This window comes from Onychostruthus taczanowskii, unplaced genomic scaffold, assembly GCF_017590055.1.
Source record: "Onychostruthus taczanowskii isolate IOZ18803 unplaced genomic scaffold, ASM1759005v1 scaffold313, whole genome shotgun sequence".
Lineage (NCBI taxonomy): Eukaryota > Metazoa > Chordata > Aves > Passeriformes > Passeridae > Onychostruthus > Onychostruthus taczanowskii.
Genome location: NW_024500495.1, coordinates 1 through 18,655, shown reverse-complemented (window position 1 = coordinate 18,655; position 18,655 = coordinate 1). Strand labels below are relative to the sequence as shown.

Here is an 18,655-nt window from a genome sequence, read left to right as displayed (position 1 = left end):
GGGGGGGACACGCGACAAGGGGACGGCGGCAGGAACCGGGAACCGGGACAGGAACCACAGGAACCACCGGGATAGGAATTCCCGGGACAGAACTCCCGGGGCAGAATTCAGGACACAGAATTCCCGGGGCAGAACTCCCGGGACAGGATCCCCTGGGTGGGAATTCCCGGGATTGGGAATTCTGAGACAGAATCCCCAGAACAGAATTCCCGGGGCAGAACTGCAGGGACTGAATTCCAGGACAGAATTCCGGGACAGAACCCCGGGACAGAATTCCAGGAAAGAATTCCCAGGACAGAATTCCGGAACAGAATTCCGGGACAGAACCTCGGGACAGAATTCCCAGGACAGAATTCCCGGGGCAGAACTGCAGGGACAGAATTCCAGGACAGAATCCCCAGGACAGAACCCCCAGAACAGAATTCCCAGGACAGAATTCCCAGGACAGAATTCTCAGGACAGAATCCCGAACTCCCGGGACAGGATCCCCTGGGTGGGAATTCCCGGGATTGGGAATTCTGAGACAGAATCCCCAGAACAGAATTCCCGGGGCAGAACTGCAGGGACTGAATTCCAGGACAGAATTCCGGGACAGAACCCCGGGACAGAATTCCAGGAAAGAATTCCCAGGACAGAATTCCGGAACAGAATTCCGGGACAGAACCTCGGGACAGAATTCCCAGGACAGAATTCCCGGGGCAGAACTGCAGGGACAGAATCCCCAGGACAGAATCCCCAGGACAGAACCCCCAAGAACAGAATTCCCAGGACAGAATTCTCAGGACAGAATCCCGGGACAGAATCTCGGGACAGAATTCCCCAGACGGAACTGCCGGGACAGAATCCCCAGGACAGAATTCCAGGACAGAATCCCCAGAACAGAATTCCCAGGACAGAATTCTCAGGACAGAATTCCAGGAAAGAATTCCCAGGACAGAAACCCGGGACAGAATCTGGGGACGGAACTGCCGGGACGGAATCCCCGGGACAGAATTCCAGGACAGAATTCCCAGGACCGGCGGCACCGGAGAGGCAGATGGAGGTGGGGGCGTGTATATGCAAATAAGGAGGCGTGGCCCCACACACTTCCCTCCCATTGCTCTATGGGCGTGGCCATCTCAGGCAGGGGCGGGGTTTTTCCCCTTGGGGGCGTGGCCTTTGGGGGCATTGGGCTGCGGGGGCGCGCTCGGTGGGCGTGTCCTTTCTGTGGGCGTGTCCTTTCTGTGGGCGTGTCCCCCCGCTGTGGGCGTGTCCGGGGGCGTGTCCCGGTGCCGGGGGTCCATGGCGTGGTCCCGGTACCAGCTGGGCCTGGCCGCGCTCATGCTGCTCACCGGCTCCATCAACACCCTGGCGGCCAAGTGAGTCCCCCAAAATCCCCCCAAAATCCCCCAAAATCCCCCGCGCCCCGCCCCCCGAGCCCGGCGGTGTCGCGGTTTGTCCCCTCCCTGCCCCCCCCCGGGGGGTTTGGGGTCACCTCGCTGTCCCCACCCCCAAGGCGGGGGGATCCTTTTGGGGTTGGGGAAGGAATTTGGGCTCCTCCAGCCCGTTTTGGGGTGGAGCCCCGCCCCCCCCCGGCTCCCCGTGCGGCTCCTCCCGCACCCCAAAATCCCGGGGAGCGCGGCGGTGACGTCATTCCCAACCCGCGGCCATCCCAAAATCTGCCCGGGCAGGGCGGACCTGCCAGGCCGGCTCATCCCGCGGGGATCCCGGCGGGATCCCGGCCGTTCCCAGCACCGGAAAGGGAAACTGAGGCGGAGGGGACACGTGAGGTCCCAAAAAAGCCTCTTGCGACACCCCGGGAATGAGTCAGCCCCGAATGCCCCGGGATTGGCGGAAAACCGGGATGGGAGGGGTCCCGTGGGGGTCGGGGACATTCCCGGCTGGATTTGAGGACATTTGGGGTCTGTGGAATCGGAAATCCGCATCCAAAGGCTCCTGCTTTGGCCAATGGGGGGTTGGAGCTCCCGAAAAAAACGGGGGATTTACCCCAAATTGGGGCTGGGGCATCCAGTGATTTTATGGATCTGGTGTCCCTCAGGATCCGGAGTTTTGGGGACATGGGGTGTCCCATTCCCGGTGTCCCTTTCCCGGCTGTCACTCAATCCCGGGATCCCAGCCAGGCTGGCTCAGGCCGGGACAGCCCCAGCCGTGTCCCCTTCCCTGGGGACATCCCGGCCGGAGGTGTCACCTGGGGGCGCTGCTGGCCCAGGGCTCGGCCCTCAGTTTCGGCATTTCGGGATTTCGGGATGATGATCCCGATCCCGATCCCTGCCCTGGCCCCTCCCAGGTGGGCCGACAACTTCAGCGCTCCGGGCTGCGATGGCACGGCGGAGCACAAATTCCAGCACCCCTTCCTGCAGGTGAGATTCCCGACCCTAACCCCATTCCCGACCCTAACCCCATTCCCGACCCCAGCACCCCTTCCTGCAGGTGAGATTCCCGATCCCAGCCCCATTCCCGACCCCAGCCCCATTCCCGACCCCAGCCCCATTCCCTCCCAACACCCCTTGCTGCAGGTGAGATTCCCGACCCCAGCCCCGTTCCCGACCCCAGCCCCATTCCTGCAGGTGAGATTCCGGATCCCAGCCCCATTCCCAATTCCAGCCCCATTCCCAATTACAATCCCTTCCTGCAGGTGAGATTCTCAATTCCAGCCCCATTCCTGCTTCCAGCCCCATTCCTGTTTCCAATCCCAATCCTGCAGGTGATCCCCCTTATTCCAGCTTCCAGCCCCAAATCCTGCAGGTGACAATCCCATTCCAGCTTCCAGCCCCTTTTCCAGCTTCCAGCCCCCATTCCTACAGGTGAACCCCATTATTCCCATTCCCAGCCCCATTCCTACAGGTGAATCCCATTATTCCCATTCCCAGCCCCCTTTCCTACCACCGATCCCTTTCCCACCTTCCAGCCCCTGCCCCAGCTCCCAGCCCCACATTCCCAGCCCGGCCCCGTGTCCCTCAGGCCGCCGGGATGTTCCTGGGGGAGCTTTCCTGCCTCCCGGTGTTCTACCTGCTGCTCCTGCGGGATCGGCGCCGCGCGGATCCGGATCCGGCCCCGGCGCCATCCCGACCCTTCAACCCGCTGCTCTTCCTGCCCCCTGCCCTGTGCGACATGGCGGGCACCAGCATCATGTACGTGGGTGAGTCCGCCGCAGAATTCCCGCTTTTCCCGCCGGGATCCGACGGAATCCCGTAAATGGCGGAATTTCTGGAAGTTTCCGTCGGGCCTTGAGCGCTTTTCCCGCCGTTTTCCCGCAGCGTTGAACATGACCAGCGCCTCCAGCTTCCAGATGCTCCGGGGCTCCCTCATCATCTTCACCGGGCTCCTCTCCGTGGCGTTCCTGGGCCGGAGGCTGGAGTGGAGCCACTGGTCGGGAATTCTGCTCACCATCCTGGGGCTGGTGCTGGTGGGGCTGGCGGATCTGCGCGGCAACGGCGGCACCGAGCACGGGCTGGCCGACGTCATCACGGGTATCCCGGGAATGCCGGGGCACCGGGACACGGGCTGGCCGACGTCATCACGGGTATCCCGGGAATGCCGGGGCACCAGGACACGGGCTGGTATCCCGGGAATGCCGGGGCACTGGGACACGGGCTGGTATTCTGGGAATGCCGGGGCACCGGGACACGGGCTGGTTGATGGCATCACGGGTATCCTGGGAATGCCGGGGCACCGGGACACGGGCTGGCATCCCAGGAATGCCGGGGCACTGGGACATGGGCTGACACCGCAGGAATGCCGGGGCACCGGGACACGGGCTGGTTGATGGCATCGTGGGTATCCCGGGAATGCCAGGGCACTGGGACATGGGCTGGCTGACGTCATCACGGGTATCCCGGGAATGCCGGGGCACCGGGACACGGGCTGGCATCGCAGGAATGCAGGGACGCTGGGACACGGGCTGGTTGATGGCATCATGGGTATCCCAGGAATGCCGGGGCACTGGGACACGGGCTGGCTGACGTCATCACGGGTATCCCGGGAATGCCGGGGCACCGGGACACGGGCTGGCATTGCAGGAATGCCGGGACGCTGGGACACGGGCTGGCCGATGTCATCATGGGTATCCCAGGAATGCCAGGGCAGTGGGACACGGGCTGGCCGACGTCATCACGGGTACCCCGGGAATACCGGGGCACCGGGACACGGGCTGGTATCCCGGGAATGCCGGGGCACCGGGACACGGGCGGCACCGTGAGAATGCCGGGGCAGTGGGACATGGGCTGGCCGACGTCATCACGGATATCCCGGGAATGCCGGGGCACTGGGACATGGGCTGCTATCCCGGGAATGCCGGAGCACAGGCTGGCACCGCGGGAATGCCGGGGCACTGGGACACGGGCCGGCATCGTGGAATGCCAGGGCACTGGGACATGGGCTGGTATCCCGGGAATGCCGGAGCACGGGCTGGCATCGCGGGTATCCCGGGAATGCCAGGGCAGTGGGATGGCCTTGAGATGGTGGGGTCACTCCTTGGGATGGTGGCATCACTCCTGGGAATGACAGGAAAAATCCTTGGAATGCTGGGGTCACTCCTTGGAGTGGCGGGATCACTCCTAGGAATGGGGGGATCACTCCACATGATGGTGGGAAAACTTCTTGGAATGGCAAGGTCACTGCATGGAATTGGGAGGGATCACTCCTTGGAATGGCAGGAAAAGTTGGAATAGTGGGATCACTCCTTGGAATGGTGGGGTCACTCCTTGGAATTGAGGGGAAAACTTCTTGAAATGGTGGGAAAACTCCTTGGAATGGCGAGGTCACTCCTTCGAATGGGGGGGGGGGGGGGGGCGGGGGGGCGTCCCTCCCTGGAATGGGAGGGGTCACTCCATGGGAGGGTGGGGAAACTTCTTGGAATGGTGGGGAAACTCCTTGGAATGGTGAGATCACTCCTTGGAATGAGGGATCACTCCATGCATTGATGGGATCACTCTTGGAATGAGGGATCACTCCATGCATTGATGGGATCACTCCATGGGATGGTGGGATCACTCCATGGGATGGTGGGATCACTCCTTGGGATGGTGGGATCACTCCATGGGATGGTGGGATCACTGAAGCACGGACAAACGACTTCCCAACTAATTAAAGCGGGAGAGAAGGGTGTTTACTACAGCATGGGCACGAGCGGAATATTGGAATTATTTCCCAAAGCCACGCCTGAGGACTCGCAGACTCCTGCTCTGTTTATCCAAAAATGTTTTTACGTATCCACCAGGCTTTTAAGGACACACAACACGTATTGATTACCTGCCTTTGTGTTGTAATTAGCTGAATATTCTGCATAATTGTGCTCCCTTGATTGGGCCGGTGGGGTTTTGAAATGAGGCACTGGACGTATGGGAGGAAGAAAATCATCTTCCTCACGGTGAGCTCTTCACCCACGGCCACTCGGACCTTCATGGTCTAAGCCTGTCCTAACTCTTAGATTATTCTTAAGGCCGGGTTTTTTTACGGCTCCTGCCCTTTTCCCACGCTCCATCTATCCCCTGCCGCTCCTAATTTTAGTTTTCCTGATATTTTTGTCACTCTTTAACCGTGATTCCTGCACGTTTCTCACTTAACTCCTCGACTCCTTTAAAATCTTAACTAAAACGTGCGGTATTTTACTGCCTTAATTGTATTTCCAGCCAGCTCCATCTCACTTTTTAATTAGCCTAATTACGTTTCCAGCTGGCCCCTGGACTCATCGCTCCTTGGAATGGGGGGAAAACTTCTTGGGATGGGGGGGGTCACTTTTCCCCCATTTTCCTCCTTTATTCCTTTTCCCTGTTGTTTTCCTGATTTTCCCCGTTGTTATCCGGGTTTTCCCTGTTGTTATCCCTGTTTTCCCTGTTGTTATCCTGATTTTCCCTGTTGTTATCCCTGTTGTTTTCCCTGTTGTTTTCCCCTGTTGTTTTCCCTGTTTTCCTTGTTGTTATCTGGGTTTTCCCTGTTGTTATCCCTGTTTTTTTCCCTGTTGTTATCCTGATTTTCCCTGTCATTATCCCTGTTCTTTTCCCTGTTGTTTTCCCCTGTTGTTATCCCTGTTTTCCCTGTTCTTTTCCATGTTTTCCCTGTTCTTTTCCCCGTTGTTATCCCGGTTTTCCCTGTCATTATCCCTGTTGTTTTCCCTGTTGTTTTCCCCTGTTGTTATCCCTGTTTTCCCTGTTCTTTTCCCTGTTCTTTTCCCCGTTGTTATCCCGGTTTTCCCTGTTGTTTTCCCTGTTTTTTTCCCTGTTGTTTTCCCTGTCATTATCCCGATTTTCCCTGTCATTATCCCTGTTGTTTTCCCTGTTTTTTCCCCTGTTGTTTCCCTGTTTTCCCTGTTGTTATCTGGGTTTTCCCTATTGTTATCCCTGTTTTTTCCCTTGTTGTTTCCCTGTTTTTCCTGTTGTTTTCTCAGTTTTCCCTGTTGTTATCCCTGTTGTTTTCCCTGTTGTTATCCCGATTTTCCCTGTTGTTTTCCCCTGTTGTTTTCCCAGTTGTTTCCCCTGTTTTCCTTGTTGTTATCCGGGTTTTCCCTGTTGTTATCCCGATTTTCCCTGTTGTTTTCCCTTGTTGTTTTCCCTGTTTTCCTTGTTGTTATGTGGGTTTTCCCTATTGTTATCCCTGTTTTTTCCCTTGTTGTTTCCCTGTTTTTCCTGTTGTTTTCTCAGTTTTCCCTGTTGTTATCCCTGTTGTTTTCCCTGTTGTTATCCCGATTTTCCCTGTTGTTTTCCCCTGTTGTTTTCCCTGTTCTCCCTGTTGTTTTCCCAATTTTCCCTGTTGTTTTCCCTGTTTTCCTTGTTGTTATCTGGGTTTTCCCTGTTGTTATCCCTGTTGTTTTCCCTGTTGTTATCCTGGTTTTCCCTGTTGTTATCCCTGTCATTATCCCGATTTTCCCTGTCATTATCCCTGTTGTTTTCCCTGTTTTTTCCCCTGTTGTTATCCCAGTTTTCCCTGTTGTTTTCCCTGTTCTTTTCCCCGTTGTCATCCCGGTTTTCCCTCTTTTCCCAGGTGACCTCCTGATCCTGCTGGCCCAAGGCATCGTGTCCATCCAGATGGTGCTGGAGGAGAAATTCATCTTCAGCCACGACGTCCACCCGCTGCGCGCCGTGGGCACCGAAGGTCCGCGCTTCCCCCCGAAATCCCCGAAATCCCCCCCGGCGGGAATTCCCGGGGTGCCGCTCGGGATCCGCGGGAAAGACGGGAAATTCCCCCCGCAGGTCTTTTCGGCTTCTCCATCCTGGCGCTGCTGCTGGTGCCGCTGTCCTTCATCCCGGCGGGCCGGCTCTCCGGGAATCCTCGCGGCGCGCTGGAGGATCCGGCGGACGCCTGGTGCCAGATCCGCCGGGATCCCCTGATCCTGGCGGCGCTCCTGGGCAACGTGGGGAGCATCTCCTTCTTCAACTTCGCGGGGATCAGCGTGACGCGGGAGCTGAGCGCGACCACGCGCACCGTGCTGGACAGCCTGCGCACGCTGCTGGTCTGGGCGCTCAGCCTGGCGCTGCGCTGGGAGCGCTTCCACCCCCTCCAAATCCCGGGATTCGCCCTGCTCCTGGCCGGGGCCGCGCTCTACAACGGCCTGCACCGCGCCCTGCGGAGCGCCGGGAATAACGGGGACGGCGGGAATAACGGGGAGAGGGAAGCGCTGCTGGGAGGGGATGGGGACAGTGACAACAGCCAGGGGTGAGCGGGTGTTCATTGGGATCGGCGTTCCGGGGAGCGGGATTGGGAATTGTCCCCGTGGGGAATGTCAGAGAGGGGTGGAGAGGCTGTGCCGGCTCTTCCCGGTGGGATACGGACCCACGGTCGGCTCTGCCGGAGCTTCTGCCCCATTCCCAGGGGATTGGGATTGGATTGGGATTGGGATTGGATTGGGACTGTGGCCACAGCCAGCTCTCCTGGAGCTTCTGCCCCATTCCCAGGGGATTGGGATTGAGATGGGATTGGGATTGGGGCCACAGCCAGCTTTCCTGGAGCTTCTGCCCCATTCCCAGGGGATTGGGATTGAGATTGAGAAGGGATTGGATAGGGATTGGGACTGTGGCCACAGCCAGCTCTCCTGGAGCTTCTGCCCCATTCCCAGGGGATTGGGATTGAGATGGAATTGGATTGGGATTGGGGCCACAGCCAGCTCTCCTGGAGCTTCTGCCCCATTCCCAGGGGATTGGGATTGAGATGGGATTGGATTGGGATTGGGATTGCAACTGGGGCCAGAGCCAGCTCTCCCAGAGCCTCTGCCTCACTCCCAGGGGATTGGGATTGGGATTGGGGTTGAGGTGGGTTTGAGGCTGGATCCACTCCCTTCCCAACCCATGTTCCCAATAAAGCCCCTCTGCCCATTCCACGGGGATCTCTGGGGGGTTCCTGCAGAAATCAGGGAATTATCAGGGATGGTGAAGGACAGGGAGTGTCCCCAAGAGTGTCCCAGCAGGATTTGCCCTCAGGAATGTTCCCAGGGATTTGGATTGGGAATTGTCCCTGCAGGGAATGTCAGAGAGGGGTGGAGAGGCTGTGCCGGCTCTTCCCAGTGGGATACAGACCCACGGCCAGCTTTCCTGGAGCTTCTGCCCCATTCCCAGGGGATTGGGATTGAGATGGAGTTGGAATTGGATTGGGATTGGGAGTGGGGCCACAGCCAGCTTTCCTGGAGCTTCTGCCCCATTCCCAGGGGATTGGGATTGAGATGGAATTGGATTGGATTGGGATTGGGGCCACAGCCAGCTCTCCTGGAGCTTCTGCCCCATTCCCAGAGGATTGGGATTGAGATAGGATTGGGATTGAGGCCACAGCCAGCTCTCCTGGAGCTTCTGCCCCATTCCCAGGGGATTGGGATTGAGATGGAATTGGGATTGGGATGAGTTTGGGGCTGGATCCACCCCCTCCCCACGCATGTTCCTAATAAAAACCTTCTGCCTCTGGCTAATTTCATGGGGGCATGTGGGGGATCCTGTGGAAATTTGGGAATTCTCAGGGATGGCAGAGGACAGGGACTGTCCCCCAGGGTGTCCCAACAGGATTTATTCCCCAGGATCTCATCCAGGGGGATCAGGACCTGGCAGTTCCCCTGGCAGGGAAGCTCTTCCCTGGCTCCTGAGGGGCTGGAGATCCATTCCTGATGGGATCCGGCTGATCCTCGGTGCCACCAGGGAATGGGGACAGGCCCTGGCACTGGGACAGGCACTGGGATCCATGAACAGGGACAGGCCCTGGCACTGCGATCTGTGAACTGGGACAGGCCCTGGCACTGGGATCCATGAACTGGGACAGGCCCTAGCACTGGGATCTGTGTCCATGAACTGGGACAGGTCCCCCATCCTGGGGGGCTCCTGCTTTATGAAATTTGGGAACAGATCCTGATTCCTCCACTCCACACTTCCACCACGATGGATCCTTTTGCTGTTTTTCCTCCTTCTTCCCTCAGGATTATCCCAAAAACTCCGGAGGCAGAGCCAGGGGGTTCAACTCTACCTTTATTTTCCGTCTGGGGCCCCGCAGGCTCCTGGCAGCAGGAAGGGTCAGGAGGGGAGGGCTGGCAGCCACGGTGCCAATTCCCCCCGGGAAGGGGGATCCGGAGGGGCGGCGGCAGCGGCGTTGCCCGGCTACTCTCTGGGAAGGAGGGAAAATTCGGGATGAGCCCGAATCGGGACGAGCTGCTATCCCACGGGAGGGGTTTTTGGGAAGTCTCAAAGGCCTCACATGGCGTTCTCCTTGAAGCGCTGCAGCGCCTGCTGGGCCACGCTCTCCATGAAGCGGGGGTCGTCCCAGGGGATGTCCCCGGGCACGGTCAGCGCCAGCGGCTCCGAGTCGAAGAGCTGCACCGTCACCTGCGTGTCCGGCGGCGACGACGGATCCTCGGGATTCGGAGCCTTGGACAGCACCTGGAACGGCCACGCCGGGGCCATCCCACGGCAGATTCTGAGCTTGTGAAGTCGGAGCGGCCGCGGGAGAGCCCCGGGAGGGCCCCTGACCTTGGCTCCCGGCCCATCCCGGCATCCGGCACAGCAGAGATTCCCGGCCGGAGCACAAAGGGCCCTTTGTGGCCCTGTCCCACTTTCTGCCTCCCCAGCTCCCAGCCCCGTTCCCGGCCCCAATCCCGGCTCCAGTGCTCACCGTGGTGACCTGCAGGAAGCCGTCGGATCCCATGGAATGGTTGGCCAGGCGGGACACCCAGCCGAACTGGCGGTTCAGCTGGTCCAGCAGGCCGGAGGTGTTGAGCATTTCCTCCTGGAATTCCCGGAGCAGGGAATCGTAGCGGCTCGTGAAGCGCTCGGCCACGCGCACGGCGTCCTCCAGCTGCTCCCGCAGCTCCTGCTGCGAGGGATCCTCCTGCCCGCAGTCTGGGATGGGATGGGATGGGATGGGATGGGATGGGATGGGATGGGATGGGGTCAGCATGGCCCTGGGGGTTCATCCCACCCCATCCCGTCCCATCCCATCCATCCCACCCCATCCCATCCCATCCCGTCCTGTCCCATCCCATCCTATCCCATCTATCCTGTCCCATTCTGTCCCATCCCATCCCCTCAGACCCCAAAATGCACCCCAAAACGCCCCCCACCTACCCCATGCACCCCAAACCCTGAACTCTGCCCGCCATCCCCAGTCCAATCCCCATCCCTGTTCCTGTTCACATCCCCATTCAAATCCCTATTCCCATTCCCATCCCCATTTCTATCCCTGTCATCATTCCCATTCCCACTCCACTCCCATCCTCATCCCCGTCCCCATCCCCGTTCCCATTCCTGTTCCCGTCCCCGTTCCTGTCCCTGTTCTTGTCCCCGTTCCCATTCCCGTCCCCATCTCCGTTCCTGTCCCCATTCCCAGTTTTCCATTCTCTTTTCCCATCCCCGTCCCCCTTCCCAGGCAGCCGGCCGAGTTCCGCCGGATCTCCCGGCAAACCATCCGGTCATCGCTGAAATTCCGGGATTCTGCGGGAATTCCAGGCCGGCCTCAGCTCCCCAAATCCCCCCCGGCCCTGGCAGGTCCCCCCCCCGGTGCCAGAAAAGCCATTTTTCCTTGGAATTTGGGCCCCTCCCGTCCCCAGGACTGCGTTGGCAGACGGTGACGGCACCGGCTGTGACATTCCCAAAAAAAACATCGGCTGCAATCCCCAAAAAAAAACCAAACAGCAAAAAGACATCGGCTGGAATCCCAAAAAAAAACAAACAGCAAAAAAAACATCGGCTGTAATCCCAAAAAAAGCAAACAGCAAAAAGACATCGGCTGGAATCCCAAAAAAAAACAGCAAAAAAACATTGGCAGCAATCCCAAAAAACAACACCTGCAATATCCCCCCAAAAAACACCTGCAATATTCCTTAAAAAAATACTGCATATTTCCAAAAAACCCAAACACCTGTAACATTCCCTCCAAAAAAATCAGCAGCATTCCCAGAAAAACCAAGGATTTGCAACATTCCCAAGAAAACCCCATTCCTGTGATGGCAGCTGGGATCAAGGTGGGACAACACCCCAAATCCCAGCCCACCACCATTGGAGCTCCTGATTCTCAGGTTTCCATGGGAATTCCCTTTAGGGAATGCTCCGAATCCTCCAAAGATGCAAAGGATTTTCTGGGAATCTTTTCTCAGAATCCTCCAAAGTTCCAAAGGATTTTCTGGGAATCTTTTCTCAGAATCCTCCAAAGTTCCAAGGGATTTTCTGGGAATCTTTTCTCAGAATCCTCAGAAGTTCCAAAGGATTTTCTGGGAATCTTTTCTCAAATCCTCCAAAGTTCCAAGGGATTTTCTGGGAATCTTTTCTCAGAATCCTCCAAAGTTCCAAAGGATTTTCTGGGAATCTTTTCTCAGAATCCTCCAAAGTTCCAAAGGATTTTCTGGGAATCTTTTCTCAAATCCTCCAAAGTTCCAAGGGATTTTCTGGGAATCTTTTCTCAGAATCCTCCAAAGTTCCAAAGGATTTTCTGGGAATCTTTCCTCAGAATCCTCAGAAGTTTCGAGGATTTTCTGGGAATCTTTTCTCAGAATCCTCAGAAGTTGCAAAGGATTTTCTGGGAATCTTTCCTCAGAATCCTCAGAAGTTTCGAGGATTTTCTGGGAATCTTTTCTCAGAATCCTCAGAAGTTGCAAAGGATTTTCTGGGAATCTTTTCTCAGAATCCTCCAAAGTTCCAAAGGATTTTCTGGGAATCTTTTCTCAGAATCCTCAGAATCCTCCAAAGTTCCAAGGGATTTTCTGGGAATCTTTTCTCAGCATCCTGAGAAGTTTCGAGGATTTTCCACGCCTCTTTCCCCTAAACCCACCGGAATTTGGGATCCCCCATCGTCGATCCCGCTTCCCTCCCTCCTACCTGTCTCGAACTCTCCGGAGGGATTCTCCCAGCCGCCCTGGGCGTCCTCCAGCATGCGCTGGGTGATCTGGAAGAGCGGCTGGAAGAGCTGCTGGAAGCCGCCATGGCGGCGCGGGAAGAACGGGAAGAAGTGGCCGGCGAAGCGGCGGAAGCGGCGCGGGAAGCGCAGCCGCTGCACCGGCGGCCGCAGCGCCTCGCGGAAGCCGCCGAAGGGCGCCTGGAAGAAGGGATGGAGGCGGCCCTGGACCTGGGAGCTGTCCTGGAGAATGTCCTGGACGCCGTCCTCCAGGAGGCCGAAGCGCTCCTCCAGGTCCTGCAGCTGCCGCTCCTGGCGCTCGTCGCGCTCCAGCAGCGAGTCCAGGCGCTCGCCGTCCACCCAGATGGAGATGGGAGACGAGTGGTTCAGGAATTCCTCCAGCTGGGAACGGGAACGGGGTCAGAAACCGGGATCCCCGTGCCAGGTGGGATCCCCCACCTGAGACACTCTGGGATCGGGGTCAACACCCAGCCATTCCCGGGATCCCACAGCTGGAGACCCTCTGGGAATGGGATCTAAACCCAGCTGTTCCCAGGATCCCCCACCTGAGACACTCTGGGATTGGGGTCAACACCCAGCCATTCCCAGGATCCCACACTTGGAGATCCTCTGGGAATGGGATCTAAACCCAAGATCCCTGGGCCATGTGGGATCCTGCACATGGAGACCTTCTGGGAATGGGATCAAAACCCGGGGTCCCTGGGCCATGTGGGATCCTGCACACGGAGACCCTCTGGGAATGGGGTCAGAAACTGGAATCCCCATGCCAGGTGGGATCCCACAGCTGAGACCCTCTGGGATTGGGGTCAAAACTCAAGATTCCTGGGCCATGTGGGATCCTGCACACGGAGACCCTCTGGGAATGGGGTCAGAAACTGGAATCCCCATGCCAGGTGGGATCCCACAGCTGAGACCCTCTGGGATTGGGGTCAAAACTCAAGATTCCTGGGCCATGTGGGATCCTGCACATGGCGACCCTCTGGGAATCGGATCAAAACCCGAGATCCCTGGGCCATGTGGGATCCCCCACGTGAGACCCTCTGGGAATGGGATCTAAACCCAGCTGTTCCCAGGATCCCACACCTGGAGACCCTCTGGTAACGGGGTCAAAACCCAGCCATTCCCGGGATCCCACACTTGAGACCCTCTGGGAATGGGATCAAACCTGGCCATTCCCAGGATCCCTCAGCTGGAGATCCTCTGGGAATAGGATCAAAACCCGAGATCCCTGGGCCATGTGGGATCCTGCACACCTTCTGGGAATGGGGTCAGAAACTAGGATACCTGTGCAATGTGGGATCCCCCACCTGAGACATTCTGGGAATGGGGTCAGAACCCGGGATCCCTGTGTGATGTGGGATCCCCCACCTGAGACCCTCTGGGAATGGGATCTAAACCCAGCTGTTCCCAGGATCCCACACCTGGAGACCCTCTGGTAACGGGGTCAAAACCCAGCCATTCCCGGGATCCCACACTTGAGACCCTCTGGGAATGGGATCAAACCTGGCCATTCCCAGGATCCCTCAGCTGGAGATCCTCTGGGAATAGGATCAAAACCCGAGATCCCTGGGCTATGTGGGATCCCCCACCTGAGACCCTCTGGGAATGGGATCAAACCCGGCCATTCCCAGGATCCCTCAGCTGGAGACCCTCTGGGAATGGGATCAGGGCAAAATCCCCCTTTCCTCATATCCCATGTGGGACCCTGAACCTGAGACTCTCTGGGAATGGGATCAAAACCCAGCCATTCCCGGGATCCCTGTGCCACGTGGGGTCCTGCACGTGGACACTCTGGGAATGGGATCATCCCAAATCCCCTTTTCCCAGCATCCTGGTGTCCCTCAGCCACTGACCCTCTGGCTAGCAGGAATGGGAATGGGAATGGGATCATCCCCAATGTTTTCCTGGTGTTTCCCTGATGTTTTCCTGGTACTTTCCCGTTATTTCCCCATTGTTTCCCCATTGTTTCCCCATTGTTTCCCATTGTTTCCCTGGTGTTTCCCCATTGTTTTCCGGTTTTTCCCTGCTGTTTCCCCACTATTTCCCTGCTGTTTTGTTTCCCTGGTGTTTCCCCCCTGTTTTCCTGGTGTTTTCCATTGTTTCCCAGTTGTTTCCCCATTGTTTTCTCATATTTCCTTGTTATTTCCCTGTTGTTTCCCAGCTGTTTCCCCATTGTTTCCCTAGTGTTTCCCTATTGTTTTCCTGGTGTTTCCTGTTGTTTCCCAGTTGTTTCCCCATTGTTTTCTCAGTAATTCCTTGTTATTTCCCTGTTGTTTCCCTGGTATTTCCTCAGTGTTTCCCTGGTGTTTCCCATTGTTTCCCACTGTTTCCCCGGTATTTCCTTGTTATTTCCCTGTTGTTTCCCTGGTATTTCCTCAGTGTTTCCCCACTATTTCCCCATTGTATCCCCAGTATTTCCCAGTTTTTTCCCACTGTTTCCCCGCTATTTTCTGGTGTCTCCCCATTATTTCCATGCTGTCTCCCCATTATTTCCCCGCTGTTTCCCCATTGTTTCCTGGTATTTCCCTGTTGTTTCTCCATTGCTTCCCCATTGTTTCCTGGTATTTCCCTGCTGTTTCCCCATTGTTTTCCGGTATTTCCCCGCTGTTTCCCCACTCTTTCCCCGGTTGTTTCCCGATTGTTTTCTCATATTTCCTTGTTATTTCCCTGGTGTTTCCCCATTGCTTTCCCAGTATTTCCCAGTATTTCCCTGTCGGTTCCCCTTTGTTTCCTCATTGTTTCCCAGTATTTCACTGCTGTTTCCCCGGTATTTCCCCACTGTTTCCCCAGTATTTCCCTGCTGTTTCCCCGCTGTTTCCCCATTGTTTCCTGGTACTTCCCCGTTGTTTCCCCACTGTTTCCCCATTGTTCCCCGCTGTTTCCCTGTTGTTTCCCCGCTGTTTCCCCATTGTTTCCCGGTATTTCCCCATTGTTTCCCAGTATTTCACTGCTGTTTCCCCGTTGTTTCCCGGTTTTTCCCCACTGTTTCCCCGTTGTTTCCCGGTTTTTCCCCGCTGTTTCCCCCTTGTTTCCCGCTGTTTCCCCGTTGTTTCCCGGTGTTTCCCTGCTGCTTCCCTGCCTTGTTTCCCGCTGTTTCCCATTGTTTCCCGGTGTTTCCCCGCTGTTTCCCCGGTATTTCCCCGCTGTTTCCCCGTTGTTTCCTGGTATTTCCCGGTTGTTTCCCCGCTGTTTCCCCATTGTTTCCCATTTTTTCCCCGCTGTTTCCCGGTATTTCCCTGCTGTTTCCCCGTTGTTTCCCGGTATTTCCCCACTGTTTCCCCATTGTTTCCTGGCATTTCCCCGCTGTTTCCCCGGTTTTTCCCCGCTGTTTCCCCTTTGTTTCCCGCTTTTTCCCCGCTGTTTCCCCAGTATTTCCCCGCTGTTTCCCCATTGTTTCCCGGTTTTTCCCCGCTGTTTCCCCAGTATTTCCCCGCTGTTTCCCCATTGTTTCCCGCTGTTTCCCCGGTGTTTTCCCGGGGCATTTCCGCTGCCGTGGCTCACCTGGCGGCCCACGAGCCCGGCCCCGCTGCGGCAGGTGCGCGAGTAGAAGCGCAGGCAGCGCTGCCGCAGGCAGGGCTTGCAGCGCTCCCACAGCGCCTGCACCGAGGCGTTGCAGCGCTCGCCCCGCGCCGACAGCTCCTGCTCCTTCTGCCGCGCCAGCTGCACCGCTTCCTGCCGGGAATGCCGCCCTCAGATCGCCGCTCCCGGAGCACCGGGAGAGACTGAGTCCCGGCACGGCATTCCCAAAGTCCTGGGACACAGCGATCCCAAGCAGGGCGTTCCCAGAGTCCTGGGACACCCCAATCCCCAGCACGGCATTCCCAGATTCCCAGGACACCCCAATCCCCAGCACGGCATTCCCAGATTCCCAGAACACCCCGATCCCCAGCACGGCATTCCCAGATTCCCAGAACACCCCAATCCTCAGCATGGCATTCCCAGATTCCCAGAGCACTCCAATCCCCAGCACGGCATTCCCAGATTCCCAGAACACTCCAATCCCCAGCACAGCATTCCCAGATTCCCGTAACACCCCAATCCCCAGCATGGCATTCCCAGATTCCCAGGACACCCCAACCCCCACATGGCATCCCCCACTCCCAGGACATCCAACCCCTGACACAGCATTCCCTGTTCCCAGGACATCCAGTCCCTGACACAGCATTCCCTGTTCCCAGAACATCCAGTCCCTGACACAGCATTCCCTGTTCCCGGGATAGCATTCCCCATTGCCAGGACATCCAACCCCTGACACAGCATTCCCCATTTCCTGGACACACCGACCCCTGACACAGCATTCCCAGACTCTCGGGACATTCCAGGATCCAGGACACACCATTCCCAGGACAGCATCCCCCGTTCCTGGGATACCATCCCCCATTCCCAGTCCATCCCATTCCCAGTCCATCCCACTCTCGGCCCATCTCAATCCCCTTCCCAGCCCATCCCCATCCCATTCCCATCCCCATCCCATTCCCAGTCCATCCCGAATCCACCCCTTTCCCATCCTGATCCCATTCCTATCCTGACCCCATCCCATTCCAAATCCCATCCCATCCCATCCCCATCCCGTTCCTGTTTCCATCCCCATTCCAATCCCATCCCAATCCCATTTCATTCTCATTCCCATTCCTGATGCTGTTCCCAATCCCATCCCAATCCCATCCCATTCCCGTTTCCATACCGATCCCATCCCAATCCCATTTCATTCTCATTCCCATTCCTGATGCTGTTCCCAATCCCATCCCATTCCCATTTCCATACCAATCCCATCCCAATCCCATTCCACTCCTGATCCCATTCCCATTCCCATCCCCTTCCCATTCCTGATCCTGATCCCGATCCCATTCCCATTCCTGATCCCATTCCCGTTCCCTTTCCCAGTCACATTCCCAGTTCTTTTCCCGATCCCAATCCCATTCCCATTCCCAATCCCATCCCCATCCCGTTCCCATTTCCATCCCCATTCCAATCCCATCCCAATCCCATTCTACTCCTGATCCTATTCCCATTCCCATCCCCTTCCCATTTCTGATCCTGATCCCGATCCCATTCCCATTCCCGTTCCCTTTCCCATCACATTCCCATTCCACTTCCCGATCCCGTTCCCATTCCCACTCCCAATCCTGATCCCAATCCCATTCCCATTCCCAATCCCGTTCCCAATCCCATTCCCAATCCCGTTCCCATTCCCATTCCCAATCCCATTCCCAATCCCAATCCCATTCCTGATCCCATTCCCAATCCCATTCCCAATCCCGTTCCCATTCCCATTCCCAATCCCATTCCCAATCCCAATCCCATTCCTGATCCCATTCCCAATCCCATTCCCAATCCCGTTCCCATTCCCATTCCCAATCCCATTCCCAATCCCAATCCCATTCCTGATCCCATTCCCAATCCCATTCCCAATCCCGTTCCCATTCCCATTCCCAATCCCATTCCCAATCCCAATCCCATTCCTGATCCCATTCCCAATCCCATTCCCAATCCCGTTCCCATTCCCATTCCCAATCCCATTCCCGATCCCAATCCCATTCCTGATCCCATTCCCAATCCCGTTCCCATTCCCATGCCCAATCCCATTCCCATTCCCATTCCCGATCCCAATCCCAATCCTATTCCCACACCTCCTTCCCACGCTGTGCCTGCTGCAGGGAGCGCAGCAGCTCCTGGTGCCCGCGGCCACTGTGCTCCACTCCCGTTCCCGTTCCTGATCCCATTCCCAATCCCATTCCCGATGCCAATCCCATTCCTGATCCCATTCCCGATCCCAATCCCGTTCCCAATCCCGATCCCATTCCCGTTCCCAATCCCGACCCCACCTCCTTCCCGCGCTGTGCCTGCTGCAGGGAGCGCAGCAGCTCCTGGTGCCCGCGGCCACTGTGCTCCACTCCCGTTCCCGTTCCTGATTCCATTCCCAATCCCAATCCCGTTCCCAATCCCATTCCCAATCCCATTCCCAATCCCATTCCCACCTCCTTGCCGCGCTGTGCCTGCTGCAGGGAGCGCAGCAGCTCCTGGTGCCCGCGGCCACTGTGCTCCACTCCCGTTCCCGTTCCTGATTCCATTCCCAATCCCAATCCCGTTCCCAATCCCATTCCCAATCCCATTCCCAATCCCATTCCCACCTCCTTGCCGCGCTGTGCCTGCTGCAGGGAGCGCAGCAGCTCCTGGTGCCCGCGGCCGCTGCGCTCCACCAGCGCCTTCATCCTGCGCACGCCCTGCAGCGCCCGCTCCAGCTCCGCGTCCACCACGCGGCTGCCCGCCGCCGACAGCTCTGGGGGACATCGGGGGGAATATCGGGGGGAAATCGGGGGAAAAAATGGGGTGAAATGGGGGA

At 57.3% G+C, this 18,655-nt stretch overlaps 2 protein-coding genes across 2 annotated transcripts; one reads left to right on the top strand and one right to left on the bottom strand.

The window, feature by feature from the left end:
- The first annotated feature begins 926 nt into the window (after positions 1–926).
- On the top strand, positions 927–8,889 carry SLC35F6 (solute carrier family 35 member F6). Its single transcript, XM_041409910.1, has 6 exons — positions 927–1,358; positions 2,288–2,360; positions 2,962–3,139; positions 3,258–3,470; positions 6,979–7,089; positions 7,188–8,889. Exons 1-6 carry the CDS (start codon positions 1,057–1,059, stop codon positions 7,652–7,654), a joined length of 1,344 nt encoding a protein of 447 aa, XP_041265844.1. The 5' UTR covers positions 927–1,056; the 3' UTR covers positions 7,655–8,889.
- A 770-nt stretch (positions 8,890–9,659) lies between these two features.
- On the bottom strand, positions 9,660–18,604 carry CLU (clusterin). The gene is made up of 6 exons (XM_041409907.1): positions 18,444–18,604; positions 15,814–15,984; positions 12,276–12,693; positions 10,784–10,895; positions 10,078–10,306; positions 9,660–9,845 (listed from the first exon to the last, which is right to left on the bottom strand). The coding sequence occupies exons 1-6, from the start codon at positions 18,522–18,524 to the stop codon at positions 9,660–9,662; spliced, it is 1,197 nt and encodes a 398-aa protein (XP_041265841.1). The 5' UTR covers positions 18,525–18,604.
- Positions 18,605–18,655: the final 51 nt, after the last annotated feature.